Source organism: Cibotium barometz, chromosome 59 (assembly GCF_041138505.1).
Source record: "Cibotium barometz isolate CiBa-2024 chromosome 59, ASM4113850v1, whole genome shotgun sequence".
In the NCBI taxonomy this organism is placed as follows: domain Eukaryota; kingdom Viridiplantae; phylum Streptophyta; class Polypodiopsida; order Cyatheales; family Cibotiaceae; genus Cibotium; species Cibotium barometz.
Genome location: NC_141104.1, coordinates 29,681,738 through 29,704,387, shown reverse-complemented (window position 1 = coordinate 29,704,387; position 22,650 = coordinate 29,681,738). Strand labels below are relative to the sequence as shown.

The 22,650-nt window shown below is 46.4% G+C and overlaps 1 protein-coding gene across 11 annotated transcripts in view; it reads right to left on the bottom strand.

Annotated features, from left to right (window-relative positions):
• Positions 1 to 22,650, bottom strand: part of LOC147605689 (uncharacterized) — a 123,965-nt gene that overhangs the window by 90,309 nt on the left and 11,006 nt on the right. For all 11 annotated transcript variants that reach the window (XM_086793506.1, XM_086793515.1, XM_086793516.1 and 8 more), the window contains 3 exons: positions 20,636 to 20,931; positions 17,908 to 17,985; positions 8,487 to 8,707 (listed from right to left, as the gene is read on the bottom strand). In XM_086793506.1, the coding sequence (XP_086649632.1) occupies positions 8,487 to 8,707; positions 17,908 to 17,985; positions 20,636 to 20,931 (595 nt within the window). The remainder of the gene's footprint in view (positions 1 to 8,486; positions 8,708 to 17,907; positions 17,986 to 20,635; positions 20,932 to 22,650) is intronic.

The window sequence follows — 22,650 nt, the reverse complement described above, 5'->3', positions numbered from 1 at the left end:
TACAGGGCAGCTTTCACAGCTACGGTTGAGTGTGTGTGGCTCAGACGGCTTATGGCTGACTTGGGTGTTGGACAGGAGTCTGCCACCTCTATCTTCACTGACAGTCAGAGCGCATTGGCAGTTGCAAGAAACCCAGTTTTTCATGCTCGCACAAATACTCTCTACAAGGTCCTAGAAAAGGCCTTGAGTTTGAAGATCCAGCCCTTCCTTGGGGAGTTGATTCATGCTACCCAGACAGGATTCATCAAGAGCGCAATATCCTTGACAACATTTTCACCTTCTAGGAGGCGACGGCCCGAGCTAGATTTCTCGGTGAGGACTTGGTCGTGATGCTTCTCGATTTTGAGAAGGCATACGATAGAGTCGATTGGGGTTTCCTAGAGGGCACTATGCTTCACCTGGGTTTTGAGCCAGACTAGATTCGAGGAGGAGTGGTGGCTCTATATTCCACAGCTCGTAGCCAGGTGTTGATGGCAGGAGGACGGGGGCCGAGTTTTGAGTTGACCAGATCAGTCCATCAGGGATGCCCTCTCGCCCCGTTCCTTTTTCTCTTCTTTGCAGAGGCTATGAGCATGTATCTGACAGCAAAGGAGGTTGGTTTGAGAGGACACCAGCTCCCAGTCCGGGGTGAGGACCTGCTCGATTCTGAGTTTGCTCATGACACGCGATTGTTTCTGCATGGCCACGACGCCAATCTACAGAGGGCAGAGCAATCGCTACAGGTTTTTGGTGTGGCTTCGAGAGCATTGATCAATTGGCGCAAGACAGTGGCTTTTTGGATCAATAGGGCTCTCGCTCCGGCATGGAGCCCACACCCGGGTTTTAGATGGATTCCTTCTGGCACAGCAGTGCGGTATCTGGGATGCCAGATTGGACTTGATTTGTCACTTGAGCAGCAGATCGCCCCGCTTCTTCTGAGCATTCGGAAGAAGCTTTTATATTGGAGTACAGCTCGGCTATCCTTGGCTGGGAGGGTGGTGGTGACAAATCAGGTGCTTTTAGCGACTATGTGGTACATCACGTCTTGCTGGATTTTTTCAAGCTCTTGCATTAGCCAGGTACAGAGGCTGATCAGGAACTTTCTTTGGTCTGGGCGGGATGGTCAGCCGGCCCAAGCTAAGGTTGCTTGGGCAGTTATTACTCTTCCGCTGGCCCAGGGGGGCTTGGGCATTATAGATCCAGCTGATCAGAGTAGAGCCTTGTTTGGGAAGCTTATTGTTCGGGGGCTGCTTCCAGGCGCGCGCTGACCCTTGGAAGGAGCTTCTATTTCAGCGGCTGCTGCAGGCTAGAGCTCCCCCAACAGGGGACACTTGGACACCAGAGATACGGTGGATCTTCATAGAGATGAGGAGGACAAGCCTCAATAGAGGATGGGAGGATAGATTTGCCTTGAGCATCGTGCGAGCTTGGGAGCTGCTGAGACCGGGGCTTTCTCAGAGACCACCCACTTTTGATGAGGAGCGGGCCAGACAGCCGCTCATCTGGAGCCCCTCGGTACGCACAGAGCAGGGTCATATGCTGGGTTCTCGGCCTCGTCCAGCCTCGGAGGCGCAACACGCAGTTTTGGAGATTGGCAGGCCTTTTGCAGTCTCCCAGAGGAGATCTAGGCGGAGAGGCTGAGTCACTTCAAAGGGGGGCTGATTATGAGGGATGACATTCAGCAGGCACTCACTGAGGAGTGGTTCACGCCTTTCCAGCCAGCGGCCCCACGGTGGATGGGAGCCTTTACACAGTTGGAGATCCTGATTGCTGTCAGAGCTTGCACTGAGGATGGTAGATGCCTCTACTATGAGATACAGGATGAGGGCAAACTTCAGAGAGTGGAGGCGGAGTCGCCTTTGGTTGCAGAGTGCATCTTTCAGAGGATACGGGTAGTGGCCGCCGCTTCTCAGAAGTGGCATATTGATCCAGACCCTGCAGATGTGGACTCTGATTAGCGCATATGGGCATATGCTACGCGCCCCTTGGCCCGGCTCCAGTGGGAACCTGGCGAGTACGAGTGGCATGATCCTTATGCGTCCCCCGAGGCCACAGAGATCACCTTTTTCCATTACACTGTTCGGTTGGGGAGGCATATTTTGATCGCGAGGAGGACTGTCTCTCCAGCTGCATCGGAGCATTGGCGGCTACAGGGACTCTCACAGAAGTTCTTGGAGAATTTTTGTACCAGAGGCTCTAGGCTAGCCGACAGGCACGTAGGATCTCGACTTTCCAGTGGGGCTGGTCTACAGAGGCCTTCCGTCGGCCCGCGTCCGATGTGGCCACCCATTGGAGACACAGAGACATTGCCTATGGGACTGCCCACAGGCGCAGCAGATTTGGCTGAGGATGCTGCGCATTTTGGCCCCCCTCTCGCCAGAGGGCATGTATACGTGGGGAGCCGCTGCTTGGTCGACTTCGTCAGGGCCTGCTCTGGGATACGAGACGGAGCAGGACAGCCAGGCCATCAGATTCGTTAGGGGCCAGCCTCGCCTTGTTCCTTATTTGGATTTCTCGTCCGCCGGGCTGGACACAGGAGAGGGATCTACGATGGGAGCTCCTCAGCAGCCTCACCATATGGTTCACCTGGAGAGCCCGTTGCTTCAAGGCCTTTGAGGGGAGACTGGAGCCACCAGCAGAGACTGTTCTGGGGATCTGGCAAGAGTTGATTCACACCCTGCGAGGACAGTATGACCGCATCCGAGGCGACTCGGATCGAGTGATCTGGCGGCGCTAGGCATTCCACACCACTTGGCGCAGCGGCCCCTTCTATACTCTACATGCGGGTACCCCCCGCCGGCACTACAGGCCACCTGTTTGGATTTTCCCCCCTCCTATTGTATGATATAGCCTCTCAGTTATTTGTGTTGTGTTTTGTACTGTTTTGCACCTAGGGAGAGTCTCCCTAGCTGCCTTGACTGGCTCTCTCCTCTGCCTTCTTATGAGTAGGAGAGGGATTTGTAGCCCAGTGGGTGTTTTTTTATAACTAATGAAAGGTTCTTTTTTCGGAAAAAAAAAAGTAAACTTGGGGAAGGACCTGCCAGACTGTGCTCCAAAAGAAAGCTCTACCTGTAGCAACATTCAGGGCATAAACATTGAGGAAGCCAACGCTATCCTCTCCAGTCAAAATGGCAACCCACTATGCTCACCCCGAAACTATAACTCTTGAGCCTGTCACTGTCGGCAAAAGCTACTCACTTTGAGAAATACAAACTCCTCCCTACGTCCCTGAAGGGCCTAAGGATGGAGACCAGAAAGTAGGACTCCTACCTGGTAAGATCTTCCCGCATCTGAGAGGTGATGCTCCCGGAGCAAAAGAATGTCGATAGGTCCCCCCACTATGGCTCTTTGAAGCTTTCGTTCGAGGACGCCTCATCTCTGAAAGCATTAGGCCCCCCTAAACCCTCTATGCTCCATGAGACGATCCGCATATCAATCTTTGCGTGAGGCAAAACTAGCAGAACTGCCCTCCACTCGTGGATGAGGGTTTAGGTAGGGAATAATCGCAATCCGTCCTGGGGTGAAGGCACACCATAGACCCATGTGGCGCCACTCTGTCCGAGCACGACGGTATGCATACTCCGGACTCCATCGATCACATTGGAGGTACCAGTAAGAAGGGGGAAGAGGTACTGCGACAAAAGTATGCATGAACACAAAAAGTAGCACCTCTAGGCTGGAGGCCACCATCTCCCCGTCCTGGTCTCTCTGGGCTAAGCCTCCAAGCTCCATCCTAGCCAATGGCCATAGATGGGTGAGTATGTCGGTGATGCAAAGATCGTGAAGATGATGGGAAAGCTTAAATACATGACCCTGGATGGCTGCAGTCACCGACTCGAAGTCCCACTCCATCCCCGAGGCTGCACTCAAAGAGAAAGAGAAGATCATCGCGCCATTCTCTGGCATAGAGGGTCTGGAGTGGTGAAAAACCACACAAATACGAAAAGGTGCTACTGCCTCCTCAAACAATCTGTCCCTTCCGCCAGGAGACATCGGAAGAAGCAATAATCCACAGGCTGTCGGGACCCACCTGAGGACTCTGACAGGAGAGCCCTCGCGGAGAGGCGGCAATGATCATCTCAACCGGCTCAGAGAAACGATGAATCAAGCAGCGAACGGAACTCGCCGGTTGCCTCCGCAGGTCAGGGACTGCTGGAGGCCGACGAGAGTGCTCTAGAGAGGCCCCCGGGGGGGGGGGGGGGGGGGGGGGGGGGATGAGGAGGAAGGGGCTAAAGGAACTGCTGCGGGAAAAGTCGGGGGTGAGGATGGGGGAGGAGGGGGCGGGGGGCTGAAGGAAATGCTGCGGGAAAAGTCGGGGGTGAGGATGGGGGAGGAGGGGGAGGAGGCAAGGGGGTGGCAGGGGGGCAGAGAGGCTGGAGAGGGTCGCTGCTGGGAGATATCCTCCGGAGAGAAATGCTGCTGGGAGAGGCTCGCCGAGCAACAGTGGGGTCTACCGGCCTCACTGGGCACTGAGAGCCACGAGAGGAGTCTCGATGAGGAATCGGTCGCCAAACCGGATGGGCCGAACTCCGTGACTGGAGGGGGCCCATCACCAATGGGTGGGTGCTGCGATAAATGCTCAAAATAATTCTCTGACAGAACCCAATCCTCCTGAACACTGCCAGCCTGGCGTGCACGGCGACGGCGCTCAGCTCTAGTGGTCGGCTGGCGGCCCAGCAGTGGACCAACCATCTCCGGCAGCGAGGTCGACCGTGGTCGAGACCTGATGCTCCGCTACCTAGGAACCTGCCTCTTTCAGCCCCCTAGCGAGGATCTGAACATGAAATGGGAGGGGGACCACCGGTGGCGGACTTCGAGGGCAAGCTCTGGCTAGATGTCCCATCTACCTGCAAATGAAGCATTGACCTAGAAGGCCTGAATACTCCATGCCCTGCATGATGTGATTGCCCCGAAGGCAAGAAATAGATATAACATGAGGCACTAAATCCGGTGAGGCAACCCCGATGCGGAGAGATGGAACCCCGGCTGCCCGTGCGAGAGCGGAGGCAGCACCGGGGGGGGGGATATTATTCCATCACTCTCCTGATGGCACCACCAATCACCAGGAGAAGAGGAAGGTATTCCTTCTTAAGGCCTCCAAAAGCGAATTGTCACTGGGAAGCCTGATACGCTAGCCAGAGAGGCTCACCAATGAGGCTTGCCTATAAGAGATCTCTGAGTTGTTTGTGTGCAAGACGGCTACCAACAATTTTGCAAACCAAGGTGGAGGCCTCTAATGCTGCAATTGTCGGAAAAGGATAAGCAAGCAACGGCGGGCTTGGTCGGGGATGACGGAGCGGCTGCCATGGAGTCCCAAGGGTGAAGACTAGAAAATACCGAAGCTTGCCGAAATGAGAACGCCCCGAAGAACCTGAAAATCAACCTGCGAGAAGAGACACGGCACAGGGAAGGCGGGAAAAAAGGGGGGGCTGAAGGCGGGAGAGAGGAGAGAAAAAACCCAAGCAAGGAGAAGGAAGGCGGAAAATAAGGAGAAGGAGGGAGCGGGGCAGAAAAAGGGGGGAAGGGAGCAGGGGTGGCAAAGGGGATGCAGGGCGACGTAGAAGAGGGGGGGCTCAACAACAAAGGGGGGAGGAGGAAGGTGGGCTAGGGAGGAGGGCATAAGGGACGGAACAGAGGCAAAAAAGGAGGGAGGGAGGAGGGGGGGGAGGGGGGGGGAGGGGGGGGGGTAAAATAGCGCGAAGAAGGCAGGGCAAAGGAGAGGTGGGCAGTGTAGGCGTAGACTGAAGCAGAGGGAGGGGAAGCGTGCAAGAAGACGGTGCAAGGGGCGGGCGCAAAAAAACGCGAGAGAGGGGGGGGCGCAGGTTCGAGCAAGACGGGGGAGGCTTCCAATGATGGATGATAGCACTCTCACTTTTCACAGATCAGGAGTTGCTTTCAGCTAGGGATGCTTTCTTACCGAAAGCATTACCCGATGATGAGAATGGACAATTTCAGTTCTTACAGGAGCTCATCAACTATAACGATTAGAGGGACCCCGCATTCGCTAATGCATTATGTTGGAGGGATTCTATGGTGAAGCTTTTCTTTTGGTGGGTGTCATTTACTTACCAACAGCCTCACCTACAAAGAGCACAGGTAACCACTAGCCACTAAGTTATTAACTTGTGAAAAGATTCCAACTCTTAAGACTTAAGCTAAAAATTATAATTATGTGTAGAATCCTAAACATTGTTTATTTTTATTGTGGATTAGGATTGCTCTTTGGGTGCATGTGAGAGGAACTGGAGTTCCTACTCACTTATAGACACAAAGATACGCAATCGGTTGAGCACAAGATAGTTAGAGCGGCTGGTCTATTGCCGCCCTAACTTGCACGTGGTGCGTGCAATGCACGACATGGCTCAAGCTAGACAGGTATATTTTTACATTAGACCTACATAACTTTCAATATTTTATTATTTACAACTGAAATATGTTGTAACTTGTGGATTTACTAACAAGCCTAGGGCCCCTAATCAATTACAAACTTGTAGTTAAACGTCAACGAGTTCAAGTTGACGGTGGACACTCTTAAAAGTGTCCGCAAGGAGTATAATGCAGAGGAGGAGGCCATATACTTTTGGCTCCTGAGGCTCTGATTGCCCAGTTGCTACCTATGTCAGACGTGGCTCCATGAGTCGGAGCTCTACCCCCGCAACGGTTAGAGCTGAGTCTTCTTCGGTCAGGGAGCCCGAATGTGATGATGAGAGCAATGTTCTTAGCGATGGAGATTTTGGTGGGAGCTCTGAGGTGTCCTCTAGTGAGGATATCGAAGAGCCTAGTAACAGCACTAACATACATGGTGACATAGGCTTTCAGCCTCTCTAGTCTAGACTCTACTATCTACTATCTAGCCATGCCCTTCTCACCTCCAATACCTTGCAGACAGGCTTTTAGCCTTTTTGCATTTTTGTACTCACATTCTTGTACTTGCCCATTCTGACTTTTGTGGCTTTACATATATTCATGACTCTTTGACATGTACATTTGTCTACTTTCATTTTCTAAGTTGTAACTTCTCTAAGTTCTGCATCTATGTGTATGTGTGTAAAACAATATATATTTATACTTTTAAGTATTTTTTAAATGGACCGTAACTCCATCGTTTTTTTTTTTTTCAAAATTTAGCGGTGCATTCCGGGACCGAATTTGAACGTACCCTACCGAATCAAACTTTTTGTACCTAACAACTATGCACAAAACTTAGCGTTTACTTATCACATGCATTGAGGGTATGCATGGGGCAGCTCCATGCCTTATCTCAAGCCCATGCACAGCACGCACACACAAAGCTCTATTGTCTAACATTCTATAATATATTGACATCCATGCCATCATGATATCTGTCAGCTTCCCTGACGTCTTGACTTTCTTGAACGTGTCTCTGAGCTTCTCATAGGTGGAAGTGGTCGTCATTGAACTGCGTGAAACACTCCATCGGCACAACTCCGAACGTAGCTGCAAACTGGTCCTGTTTCAGCTCCTCCAACCTCGGACTTCTGGGCCTGTTGACTTTCCATGCTTGCTCATACTTTTTTGACGTGGATATCTGGATCCTCTGTACCTTCTTCCTTCAAAGGGGTTTGTTTGGTCCTCTTTGAAAACTCATCAATATGACAACCTAAGATGTGTGGCTCTAGAGTCTCTACTTGCAAGAAATCCACAAACATCTCTGCATGAGTCAGTGTATGACTTTTAGCTAGTGCAGCTTCCACTATTTTGGTCAGTTTGATAGTGCTACACATCTCCTCTTAAGAGTCTCTCCATTATTGTGGGCACTGTTACTAGCTCCTCTACCTTTAGCTGCCTCGTTACTGCAGGAACTCGGAGGGTCCGCTGAGTCTACTGCTTTATGAATGGGAATAATTGAGTTGGTGGTCCAAGTTTGGGGAAAGTCATGGGAAAGAGCTTAGCTTGGACAAGTGCCAGAGTCTTGCAGCCATAAGGAAAAAATTCAATCGAAGCTCCTCCATGGTTTAGATTACAGATTTGGTGGCATGTGATGTTGAAGAGATCTGGTAGTGGCTGCTTTGGTATTTTAAGGAGGGTCTCGAGTGTGGGTCAGTGAGAGGGTAGGTTGATTTTTGTTCTATGAACCTGGACCTGAAAGTCTCAAAGTTGCTGTATAGCATCTTACTTGGCCTCGAAAAGTGGGAGGTTCTTGTCTTCAGCAAAGTGTTTGAATGTGGAGGTTGGTGGACTTCTTTGCTGCAACATCCATGCAATGTCTTGCATTCACCATCATAACACACATTTTGCAAAATTGAAGTGGCATAAAATTTCAAGAAAGCTCCAATCATCATCACCAAGGGACTATCAAGTGTACTGAGACTGTTTTCAAACAATTTAAGGCAAATTAGCCTCAAGAGTAAAGAATACATCAGAAGTAAAACAGTTAAACTTCCGGTCTAGAATCTCCTAACTCTATCTCTAGGCTAGTTTCAAAAAAGCGTGAACTCAAACTTTCTCAGTATAAACTGTTAAATTGCAATAAACAGCACACATACTTTGTGCCTGAAGGGAACTTGCTTGGATAGCTATCCTTGAACTCGACAAGCTGAGCAAAAAGATAGGCCTCAGCTAGAGAGAACAGAGTATCAATGAGAGCATAATCTGGCTCATCATAGGATTCTCTTGTTAGAGTGTTGCAGTAAGTTGCCATACGATCATCTCGAGCCATCTCTTGAAAACCATGGTATGCAACTTTTACATACTTGTGTCGATCCATCTGCCAGTTAATGCTTGTATAAGCGACTAATTGAGATGCAGAGTGTGCTTATAAAATAAACAATCGAAGGACAAATGACTGGAAAAAAATAATGTTTACATCAACCCACACCAAACAGCTTTTAATTTTCTTTAGTGCATTATAATTTTTTGCGTATGAATTTTAAGACTGCAAATTCAACATGCAAGAGTACACTCAATGTTTGAAGCAGAACTAGCACAACAGTATAATTAAATCACTTGATGCAGTAACAGTAATGCACTCCAGGGACTAGGAAGACATCTTTTATGGGTCCTGTTGAGCAATGACATGATCCTATGAGCATGTTGTCGAACAAGAATCATCATGTGAAGGATAATGCCAGGTGGTGTAGTATTGCAGGCAGACATTCAGTCAAACATACAGCATGAACATGGTTACAACAAATACAGTTTCCATGCATGGCAAAAAAACTTTTAATTTGAATGGAAGTGTATTCAACCAATACATTGACAGTATAAAGTATGAGATAAAGAAACACGACAAAATAATAAAAAATCCATTGATTCTAACTTTTTGCAACATCCAATCTCATCATGGCCTTCTACAACAGATGAAGCAATGACACAGATTGAAGAATGACGTAGCACTAGCTCCTTAGAGAAAAGCTGATGACACTTCGGACAGGAAAAAAGTCTTTTCCACTTTGGAGCACTCTTTGGTGCAGGACTAGTCTTACAACAGTTCATATGACACTAATATACACCTGTTTGAAGCGGGGCCATGACCAAGTACGTCCATGTACTTGCAAGGACTTGTGTTGATTAAAGTATGTGTATAGCCTACCGCTTTCCCTACAAGACTTATAGGCCATCATGAGTACTGTAGGGCCATGACCAAATGTCTCCTTGTACTGCAAAGACCGTAGGGGCAACCTGAAAACAATAATCGACTGCCTTTTCATTAATAGGTCATTACCATAAGAGTCCCTTTCTGACATGACTACTGGAGACACTACTTGTTAGCGCCATTTTCCAAGCCTCTACCTTCATAATTTAAATAAAGTCAGGAAAGTTTTAAATTTAAAAATCATCCCATTTTACTTAATTTTTCTCCATTAGAGCAGGACCAAGTGCATCCTACATGCAGATCAGAGCCCCATTTCTCCAACCAAAAGTTTTGTTTGCACCCTGAATGCAGATGTTGGAAAGAAGATTATCCTCACTTGTTAGTCTTCTAAGTAGTGGACCCTTGTAAAATGGTCCGGAACTTTCAGAAAGTATAATAGTCTGTAATAGTTAAGGTAAACATAAGTATATGAGATTAAAACAAAGCAAAAGAAATGCATAGGAGAAGCATGTGTTTGAAATAAAATGAGGAGAAAAACCCCCAAAAAAAAGTTTCCATAATTGAAAATAAAACCCCAAGGAAAATGCACCATGAGAAACCAATGCACACACGTTTGAAAAAACTAATATCAAACAAAGTAGTGAAGGCAAACATTCATATGGATGTATAAAATGGAATTACTACTACGACTGTACAGTAGGATAAGTTGGCTCTACCAGGAAGATAAACCCTTTACTAGACATAATGTTCTGTTCCCTCCCAAACAAGGTCGGTCACATGCAAAAAGAGGTAGGAAATTTTATTTGAAGAGAGCCTCCAAATGTTGATGCACCATTATTGTAAAAATGTGAGATTTGTGTAACAAGTAAGCCAGCATATTTAAGAACTCCTATATTATCATTAGCATTGCTTTTGAGAAGCTATTAAATGAGGCTGATCATCAGAATTTTTTTTATCTTTGGACAACCACCAGCAGTATCATCCCTGTTTATAACAAAGGAAACTGTAGAACACCTTTACAACACTCTCAGAATTTTTTTGATCTTCGGACAACCACCAGCAGTATCATCCCTGTTTATAACAAAGGAAACTGTAGAACACCTTTACAATACTCGTGCCTATGTGTAGGGTTTTCAGAGATAGAAAAGAGTGCAGTGGGATCACACAAGAGTACTAAACTATTATCTGTCTATTATATACAAGAAAGCAGTAATACACCTGAAATACAAGTACAAAAGATATGGATGAGTGAAAACATCCACTGCAGCCCTGTGACCTATGATACACTCCTGGCTAGCACTTCACCTACAGAGAAACACTCTGTGAAGAACAACACTGAGACAAGCAGATGACTAAGATGATTTTCCAATATATGTCTATATATGCATCAGTATTGCCTGGTCGGCCAGCAAATATGATGTCGGCTTGCTGTCCAACATGCCACCTCATTGTTGCCACATGGCACCTGCGTTGTCCGACTGCTCCCGCGTCTGCTGTCGGATCACTCCGGCGCCTACTACCCACCAACTCTCTACAGGTCATTCAGACGTACCTAGGGTGAGGTGTCACAATCTCCCCCACTTGCATTGCAGCTGTCCTCAGCTACATGGTGTCCATATAAAGCGCCCGCTCATAGAAAGAAAAAATCCAAGCAAGTCTCATCCAAGGTACCCAAGATCCCGAACATTGCGAGACCACTTTGCATCCTCTCTGAAGGCTCACATTCCGTCCTCTCCGCATCAGCACAAACACTTGCAAAGAAACATGCAAATCACCAACCACTACTTGGTCCAATACTTCTCATTTGTCCAACCGTTCCTCAAGAAATGCTACAGGCCGCCCAATATTCTCTGGTAGCTCACAAAGAGCACTCAAGAGAAAGACCTAGCAAAACTCTACTATCCACACTCCACCAATGCATCGACAGAGATCACAATACCTGCTTGCACCCACTCTAATGCACCCTGAAGGAAGGAAGCAGAACCAAGAACAAGACTCCCTAGAAGACTTGCCCAAATCTGTATCCATCAGTACTGCTCGGCACATGTATATCTACACCACCATCTCGCTGTGGAACATACTCCATTCGCTAATACACGAAAGCGAAACTCCCAACTATTGTTGATATAGTCTCCAAGGAATCTCTACGCTCTGGAGACACACCCACTCCCACTGTTATATCTTCCCAAGGTGAAGACAAATCTGGTGATATGTTCTCCTATGGCACCTTCATGACGCTAGACAATGCAACAACTCCACCCAATGCAAACAGCTGGTGACAATATACTATCCCCGAATGTCAAGCCTCTCGGCTAACAGACCCTACAGTTAAACATAAAACACACAAAAACTCAAGCATCATAGAGCCATTCATGCCTACCCCCGACCACATGGGCACTTTTGCATCAGAGGCATGGCTCCATGTGCAAAGTCCCTGGCGTCCCATACCACTAGTACACACCCATCGGATGTTACCATGGATTAGTCTCAAGGCCTAGAGTCGAAATCTGAGAAGCTCTCTCTCAAACTGACTCATAAAGTCACTTATATAGGCCTCCTATAAACAAGGAGCCAAATATAGCACATGTCTCATAAAAGCTACTAATCCCCACTTAAGATGCCTAACCCTTGGGCTATGGTTAACCTGACCTGAAGATCGTAACCCTCGTTAGCCTTGGGATGTAGCAAACTTACCCCCTTAAGACCTGTTGATGTCCTCGGAAATGAATCCAAGCAGCACACTCACTCCCATGTAGCCTCGAACTCAGACCATCCTTTCCATTTGATCAAGTACTCTGAATAGATGGTAAGCCAATACTGTCCAGTACGTTGATCCAAAACCAACTCAGGTTCCATTGGAATATACCTAGTCATGTCCTGCAGGTTAGGGATCTCCTCCACTAGCACAATCTTATCACCTTCACCCAAGCGTGCTTTCAAATGGCTGATGTGAAACACAGGGTGAATCTTGATTCCAGAAGGTAGTGCGTGCTAACCGGTACGCCACATCACTAATCTTCTTTGTGATCTGATAAGGACCACAACATCGAGAAGATAACTTGTAATGCTTGCCAATCCTCATCGTCTTAGAGTCCTTTGGGACTTTAAGATACACCCAAATGCCCTCTTGTAAAACTCTCGAGATTCCAGAAGGTAGTGCTGTCAGAATACGCAGTGGAGATGATGACCAAATCTGGAAACACTTGAGCAAGAACAATGCAGAAAAACAGCACAAGAGAAGGAGAGAGATAGTGGCGTGTAACTCTGCTCTATATACACAAGAAGATCCCGAATACAAGACACAAATGGCAAGGGGCTGTGTGGCCATTTTATATGGCCCTAAGCATGCAGTCGGCCTGCATCAGGGACAGCCAACAGGACACCAAAAGAGCCCATGACCTGCACACAGTAGTCGGCCTCCATAAAAAGGTCCACGACCTGTCCAGACCAATCGGCCAACTCCAGAATGTGAACACAAGCATATTGATGCAATCGGCCAGCAATTGGGTCCTCCTGCCATCACAGGGCAGCCTCCCATGCCAAGAAAAAATAGGGAAAAATGGGGGGAAAAATACGGAGAGTGGGGAAAAATGAGAACAACACCTACAAGGGCGGGCACACCCACAACAAAGGCCCTGGTGTCTACAAAAAGACAGGAGATGACTTCTAACACCCCCTCTCAGCTCCTAGCTGTGAAACCAACCACAGGGAGCTGGGGTGCCGCCTGAGCAAATCCTAAGATAGCGACTTCATGAAGAGGTCCACCGTACTATCCTCTGTCGAACAGAACTCTAGCAAGATGTCATCAGCAACGATCTGTTCACGAACAAAGTGCCTCTGGATGACCATGGGCTCCTCCAGTGGAAGCCCAATCTTGCAATGCAACCTCTGCAACCTCACCACCTCACAAGCACCATCACAAGCAGCCAGTTACTTTGCCTCTGTCAACGACAAGGCAAAAGATGACTGCCTCTTACTGCTCCTGGGCCTGAAGTAGATCTCCTCGTGTCTGGATCTCTTCCCCAATCTGAGTCACTCCAACCGTGGAGTCAGACTCCATCCATCAATCCCAGTCCTGTGTAAAAGAGTCCATGATCCTTCGCATGCCGCGGAAACCACAAGATACGCAATCCTGCCTCCCAAAGAGTCATCTGCAACCATGAGCTCAAGTGCCTCATCAGGAAGCTCCCGTCCAATCCGGTATCCATCAACCCAAATCAATGGACCATTCTGCTTCCGAGTCAAAGAGACATCACACTGCTCACAAAGATCAACGCCTGTTACGGTGGAAAGCCAAGTCCTGGAAACCTGCTGAAGACCACGCAAGGCCTTCTGAAACCTGTCAACCACCCCCTCTGAATCCGGAACCACAAAGCCTGGAGAATGCACCTCCTTCTGCAAGTATTCAACTACCACCTACCTGGCTTTCCGAGAGGTCCCCGTGGAAAGAACATCCTCATCTATAGGAGTTTCTTTGTCCCGAATGCTACGAGACATCAGAGCATAAGTTACCTGTTCAGTTTCTTCTGACTGACGAACACAAGAACCACCAACATCAGTACTGGAAAGTTCCTGCCAACTCCTGCCATCAATTGGCAAGCTATCCACCAGCTGGTCTGGGAAAGCCTCCACCTGCAGCGTATCCACACTTAAGTGGCCATTACCAGACTACTACTCATCACAAAACTGAGAACCTGGAAGAGAGAGTGCTAAAAGCTTGTAAACTCCATTCTCCACTCCGTCTTCCCAAACCACCTGGCCTGTTGCTTTGTCCAGGAGAGCAACAAAATGCTCATCAAACTCCACCCGTACGCCAATCTTGCAAACCTGATGCACTAACAAAACAGATGAAAACCAAGTGACGGAACATACAACACCTGGGAGGAATGCTTCCCCCCTCTGCCATCGGAAACTATCTCCAACCTGCCCTCACTGTGAACTGGGATAGTGGATGTATCATGTGACCAGAATACCTGCAGAGATCTTGTAAATCTGAACGGAAAGGAGTCATGTGCCTAGAAGCACCACTGTCTAGAATCCACTCTCGAGTATCCGTAGAGCGGCGAGTCCTCCAACCTCCTCCCTGCATGAGAAAATGAAACATCGGTGTCCATCACCTCCAGGTGCACAAAAGCTGGAGTCTTCATGATTGCTGCTGAGGAATCTTCACCCTTCTCGGTCTTCCGCTTGGAACACTGCCTCCAATAGTGGCCTTTCTCGCCACAATCATTACAGGTCCTCTCTGCCTTTAGTTTCTTGCGGTCAACGTCGGACTTCTTCTCAGAAGACTTCTCCGATGAAGCCTTCCCTTTGCCCGTATTACGGCCTTTCAACCGTTGGCCAATTAAGGCCTCCGAACCTCCACCCTAAGGAGGGTTCGTGAATCGTTCTTCTAGGTCCAAGACCATGGGCACAAGCTCCTCCCCCGTGATGGTGCTGAGTCTGCCATTGGTAATCAAAGACGAGTAAAATGCTGAATACTAAGAGGGCAAATGCAACAGCAACGTTATGACCATGTTCTCTGGCGATATCTCCTTCCCAGCCTGAAGAACTTCTTGCTGAAGAGCCTGCAGCTTGTTAATATGCTCCCGCATCGTCAACGACTTTGCAGGGCTCATAACCCGCATCTATACTTCCAAGGAAATCCTCTTTATGGGCAATACCCTATTGTAAAGGAAAGCCAAATGCTACCATATACCTCTGGCCAACGTCATGTGCTTTACATGATTGATTACTTGCGGTGTGCAGTTGAGGAAGATAAACGAACAGACCCTGGTGTTGACACAATCCCACATCTGTGCCTGTGCCTCCCGGTCCTTTCGGATCGACGGTAACTCCCCTTCCTCTACTTCTGGCCGTGGAGCCCCAACAACGATGAAATCATCAAGGTTGTAAGACTCCATAACAGATTCCATCATAACCTTCCATATGCCGTAGTAGTTCCCGTCCAACTGATGGTCCACCGGAAATGTGCGAAGTGTAGGGATCTTCACATGCCTCTCCAACTGAATCTATGGAAGATACCTTTCCAACTCATACTATCACTTGGAGCCATACGCCCTCAGCATATCCTCCATAGTCTGGTTTGTCCTCTACATCTAACCATCCAGATCCGAAGATGACATGCTCAAGCGTGTTTCCAATTCGGAAAACATTGATTTCCAGAATTGTGCTGTGAGTTTGGAATCCTAGTCACTAACAATCTCCTCAAGCAATCCATAGAGCCTATACAATTGCTCCACGAAGAGCTAAGCCAACTTGTGACTCTTCATTGATGATTTGGTAAGGATAAATCTAGCCATCTTCATCAATCGGTTAACAACAACCAAGATAGAATCATGGCCCCTACTAGTCCGGGGTAATCCAACTACAAAATCCATCAAGACACTTTTCTACTTGTTCTCAGGAATTTGCAAGGAACACAATAACCCACCAACTCTAAGCCTTTCAGCTTCGTTGTTTTGGCACTTGGGTACACTTCCGCACATAATCCTCAACAAAGGGTTTCATGCATAGCCGATAGCAATGCCGGCCAACCAAGGCCAAAGTTCTATGTATGCCCGGTGCCCCACATTAGGTGCGTCATATTAAAGCTTGGACGTATAGATCACAGGATATACAAACCTTCCCATCCTTACACAGTAATCCACCTCTAATGGAATACTTTTCTAATATCTTTCTCTCAACAGCAATCAGCGGAGTGTCCAAACACTTGGATCGCATCGACTGCAACCGACCTGGACCAATTGCCAAATTCGACCAATTGCCGCTGCGGGAAGATCTTGCAGGGCACGAGTCACACCTTCTGGTCCCACTCTTTTGGCCCCTCCGGGACATAGGGTGGAGTATGCATTTCAGTCAGTGAGTAGCTATCGCCGACATTAGTCGACTCAAGCACCATTGTGATTGGAGGAGCTCAATGGGTGACCATCAGGATTGGAGAGGACTCCGTGGGCTTCCTAAATGTATACGTGCCAAATGCTGTAGGCAGGCAAGGCCATCTTCTGGAGTACAGTTCGTCAGTCCCTGCCACGGGCATTTCTGGTGTATGGATGGGGATTTTAACATACTAGAGTCGACAGAGGACAGAATCGGAGGTGGCATAGCTGCTTGCCCACACGTATCGGGGGAGGCTTTGAGCTCAAGTCCCGCTAGGTCACTAGAAGATTGGCTCACATTTAGACAGCTACACCTAGAGGCCCAGGAGAGGGGCCGGGGCAAAGACAAGACTTCGCCTCCACATCGATGACTCCATCCCTCCAGAGTGGGTGAACACTTCTAGCCCCACAGTGGCTAGAAGTGTTCACCAGGCACGATATTCCTCTAGCAGTTCATGGCGCAGATGAGGGTTCTGCCTCACTCATCTACTCTATTGGGCTTCATGGCAAGTTGGAGAGAGTAGAGACACCCTTAGACGATTTCAGGGGATGTCCCTTGCAGAGGATGAGGGTGATTGGTTTTCATGCACATGAGTGGCACATCGACCCTCCACCATCCATGACTTCACAAATTACTGCCCATTGACTCCATATATCTACGGTGCATACGAAATGTGCATGCTAACTTGGAGAAAAGCATTGAATGGGTTGTGGGCTAGAAAGAAGTGAATGGTTAGAGGGAAGATTTGAGAGGGCTGAAGTGAAGCTAGCAAACTTTTGGAGACTAAGAGCTTGGAGATGGCATATGTAGATCTTGCATAACCTGTATGAGCTAACAAGAAGGGAGAGACTGAATTCATAGGGTAATGAGTTAGAAAAGCATGTTTGTGCTTTTCCCGCTTTAGCACCAAAAATAAAAGCTCGCTTATGCTTTTTTTGCTCATGCTTTTCCCTGCTTATCATTCACCTCTTTCAGCCTGCCTATTTCTACACGGCCCACTACAATCACATGTGCGCAACCATACCTGTACGTAGCCCCCTCCTCTGCTCGCTGTCCAGACTGCCTGCACAACCCGCCCAGGCTAGCTCCTGCTGCCAACACTGCACCTTGTGCCCTGCGCACTATGTTGGTGCCCGATCTAGACCCTGCTGCACGGCCCACACAGCCTGATGGACTGCACCACCTCAACAACCTAGCAAAAGAGACCAGACAAAAGAGGAACACAACTGTGTATTCTATTTACGAGCATGCAAAAAAGAGCTCATCCTGCTACTACCACTGTAACAAACTTGTTATCTTGTTCTACATCAACTAAAAAACTGCTTAGAGACATTGTTTTAAAATAATAAAATAACAACGTGCCCAGGTAGCTTCTCAAAATAAGAGAAGTAAGCAGCAGCTTCATAATTTGTGTTTACTTTCAAAAGGTGTTCTTGAAACCACAAAATATTAAGAATATATGGTGAACGTGTTCCTCTGTCTAAGCATCATACCTTCAGTACATTGCCCCTTTTTTTATCAACAACGAGTCCTCTCACCATGTACCGCCAATCAAACTTCCATTGCAGCAACTACACATGAATCAGCATAGCATAAATCAATGTGGGTATGCATGAGATTAATTAGATTAAAAAACTTGTTTAACTTTGAAAGTAATTACTGTAGCAGATATTAGATTCAGAACACTCCTTTAACTTTGCACAAACTCTCTCTCGAGTGCAGATGACATACAGCCAAAAAAAGTTGAAAAATACACAAGCACAGAAAATGCCAGTCCCATGGGAAAAATGTATTTTTCCAAGCCCACATATATGAGAGAAATCCTTTGAGTGTAGCTACATGCATACAGATTTTCGACTGTCTATACAATATTGAGATAAATTGGAAGTAAGCTCTCCTCCAGAGCAAATTTATACTAGCCTACAAAATTTTCTGATCATTATACAATCAAGCAAACCATGCTCTTTAAATCTTGATTAAAAATGGCTGTCACAAGCTAATACCAAGCTAAGAAACATCCTAGAAACATAAGCCCAATAGTTCCAGACAAATTGGGGGTTGATGATGGTAATAAGTTCACTAGCCAAGTATAACTTGGCATACTTCACCTTCTTTGAAAAATCCAATTGAAATTATGGTAGTAGCCCTCTTTAACTTTTTTTAAATATGACTTCTTTACTTTGTAAAAGTATGCCTTGGCCAATCACAACTTTTAAGCAAAACTGCAGCTTCAAATAGGTGACAAGTACACCAAATAAATGAGGGAAACCCTCAATGTGGGCTCAGAAAAGTTTCTACATAAGAAAGATACAGTCATGATGGGAAGCTCAAAGATGGGCTGTGAACAAAAATTCGATGTAGCAAAGCTCATCAGACCCTCATGTTCACATAATTGTAAAATGCATTTCATACATTTCAGGGGTAAAGTCGCACATGCAAAGCCATAAGGTGAAGCATGGATAAATGCCTGCAATTGAAGATAAATCAAATCTATTCGTGCAACATATCTCTCCTGTCTCTCTCTCTCTCTATCATCACACATGCACAACATGGTTCTCCATCAACCACCTTAGAGCTGAACCTGTCTGACTGAGAACAACAAATGGTATCAGAGCAGGGTTATCCTTTCTAGAGTAAGCTTTTAGGGTTTCAAGTCTATGAGTTGCCTCTGCCAGCTCTTCGCCTCCTCTGTACACTGCTCACCTAAAAGAATCTGTACCTAGCTGCTGCTGTGTGTGGCTACTCCAGCACAATCGCCCTGGCATAAAAAGGGCCTAAAAAGTCACCGTCACCAATAGCTAAACATCGACTTGCTTGACACGTCGCCCCAACAACAGCCACCTACAGGCGTCAGAACTGGTCGTTGCTGCCTTCTGCGCTGCTATTGCTCCTGATGACAGGCGCCACTGTTCGCTGCTGCCCCTGAGCTCCTCATCATTCTGCTCATGTTTGAAAGCGGAGTCTCACCAACTTATCATAAAGACCAACTTAATGCACTTCTATGGATTGTTGATGTACCTTTGAACATGTTATAACCTTATTGACATTATCGACCACCATTTCCAAATGACAAAACCTAAGGTTGACGTTTGAAACACAACCTCAACGTCAATAACAAAAACCTGCTTTATTGGAGTGTCTATGTTGTCTTAAGCACCAAACTCTCTGCTTAATTTACAACCCCTATAACATCGTCAACAAAGAAATTTTACTCCAAATACATGATGTTGAATGATTTCACAGCGACTAGTATGTGGGGCAGTGAGAATGTCTTTCCCTGATGCTCGGTTGATCAGCATGACCATCCACATGGTTTCTCTCAAAATAATAACAGTTCTGATCATGTAGGGACAATACTATGGGCAAAACAACACACAAGAAGGTAAAGCTTCAAACATTCCCATGCTAGAAGAGACCCACCTCCCCTCCCACAAACAAAAAAGAGACCTTTAAAATATTGAGACCGTTATCTGTAATGCCTAGATTCCATCATTTTTCCAATGTGAAACCTATAATGAGCTTTCATCACAATATTGATTCTTAAAATTGGATTCCTCTATTATTTAATGACAAGAGTGTCAGTAGTTGTCACATGCATCACCTAAGTGAGTGCCACATAGACAGGATCAGCCAGTTTTTGGGCAAATTCAGCGGCAGATGTACTTTTTGGGCAGCTGGAAAGGTGTCCAAGTTAGGCACCCATATGTGGACTCAAGATGTGAACACTGTTGGCACAGCCAGCACAGATGGCAGCCAGCCAACCAGCCATAAAAGGAAACCATAAATAGGCAGCTGAGGGGTCGGATGAGAGCATCCAGGGCACCAGATCTGCAGTCCAGGTCAGCAGCAGCAATAGGCGAGTTGAAGATCATCAGAAGGGCATTCCACAAAAGCTAAATCTTTGCCCGGAGGAGCAGCCAGAACAGTAACCTTTTCCAGTTGTATTAACACACAGTAGGAAGGTATGGGATCTGATAGATCAGCATTGTACACATTCATCTTTTTGCAATATATATGTAGTAGGTTGAATCAATCTTGCCTATTTTCTGTGTATTTGCAATTAGCTGTTAGCTCATGTGATTAGTGTTAATTAGCAAGTTAATCAGCATTAATTGATATTAATCGATATTAATCGAAGCATGCTTGCAACTATGAAATATATTGGTACATTATTAAGAGAACAGTCCTCGCATGGAAGATCGAGTGAGCAAGGAGAGAGACCTCACGAGGGTATCCGAGATCAAAAACAAGCTTTTTAATGGTCCCATTGTATGCTAGAGTCTCGAATGTATCAGACCGGTACTGTGCAAGAGTATAATCCATATCAAACCCCACAGCCACAATGCTCTTCATGTTTAATGATCTGTTACAAAATATCTTCTTGTGCATATCAGCATCAAACTTGCAATCCATCGATGCATGTGGTTCAGATTTTTTCTCCAAAAATGGTGCACTGAAAGGTCCATAAACTTTAACTCTCTCCTCTCCGGTATATTGTTTTCCTTCGGTGCATAAACCTGTAGAAAATTATATCTGATCAAGAATTATTAACTTGAAAAAAAGATACCTTACAAAAATCGTGGTCTGTAACATTTGCAGAACATAATCAAGTTAAGACCCAAACTCTAAAAAGTGATATACGCATCACATACTATAAAGCTGATTTCTTTCATCCCAGGACCACATGAATCAGGTTAGATAATTTTTGAACGATTTGATTCCAATTGCCAATTAAACCTTCGGTCAACAGCTACAACCTATAGGAGAAACGAGAACATAATTGCCAAGCATTTCATGAAACACATTTCAAAAAAAAATTCAGAACGTTTCATACCTTTCCAAACATTTCGTACACGCCCATTGGGTTGGCAAGGAGAAGGGAGGGGGGATTGAGACCCCAAAATTTTTGGTTGTGGTAATTAAGTAAACCCTATAGAAGTATTAAACCTACACAAAATGCATCAATTTGTACTCTCAAACTATTACAACTTGGGGTTTATTGTCACTATTTAGGCATTTTATGCACTTCCAACCTATGGACGGGTTCCATAGTGTGGACATATGGCAGGGGCCTTAAGTCTACGCTAAGTGTCATGTGGATTGGCACTATTGGGTATTTCGGAGTCTGTGTGTGAACCCATCGTGTATGTGTATCCCTATATATGTACCCACATGTGACTGTGTGAACAGCCCCTAAAAGGGCTAAGTGTGTTGATGTGTGTGAGCCACCCTTAGGGGTGGATAAGATAAGTGTGCCATGTGTCACTTGTCTAGTATGTGTGTGTGATTGATGTACTTGGTGTAAGCTTCAACACATCAATCAATCATCTCATTGAGTCATGCAATCACATTCTCTTGCTTTCTCTATTTGAGTTTGTTACTCTCTCTTCATCTGTGCAACCATTGCCATGGCTTGAAGGTTCATCATCTCTCTACTTGAAGCTTTATCTCTCTTCTACACACACCACCATGGATATCTTCCAACCTCCATAGCAATGTTTTGTGCTAACCCTAGTACCATCAGGCACCTCATGGTAGAATACTTATGTCTACACCAAGGGCCAGCAAGCTCGATCTTGTAGGCTAAGGACTTTGGTTTACACTTAGATTCTGAGTACAATATTCCGGTTGGCCTAGGGACATGTCTACACCCGGAATGACTGCTAGCTAAAAGCTAAATGAAAGGGAGACTGTACAATACATTTTGTGCAGTGCATGGCATACCTGCGTGTCTACAACTATTTTCGCATGAATTGTTTTACTGCCTGCAAGATCTCTATGTGTAGCTTACGGGCAGGGGACAGCCTGACGTGAGCCATGCGCATGAATCTGTATTCTGACCTTGCTTGTGGGCTGTAGACAAGTAGTAGGTGTGACTCTAAACTCTTTGTTTTACAATTAATACTCATTTTTCTGTTTTGCAAATTTACTTTTCATTAAAGTTTGGCCAAACAAGATATCAGTGAGTTTGGGCATTCACACTTCATTACAATGTGGGCAGACAAATTATAAGTGAGTGGAATGGATCTAGAGTTAAAGATGAAATCAAACACATGAAAGATGAATTCTAGCATCCATTACACATGAAATTAGCATTTCCAAGCATCATAGCCAAAGATGAACAAGAGAGAGAATCCATATGTGTATGTAGCAAAGAGAAAGATACACAATGGCCTAAGTGTGTTAACCTCTCACCAAGAGGATAGCTTGAAAGCTAGCCATGAGCCTTGACCATA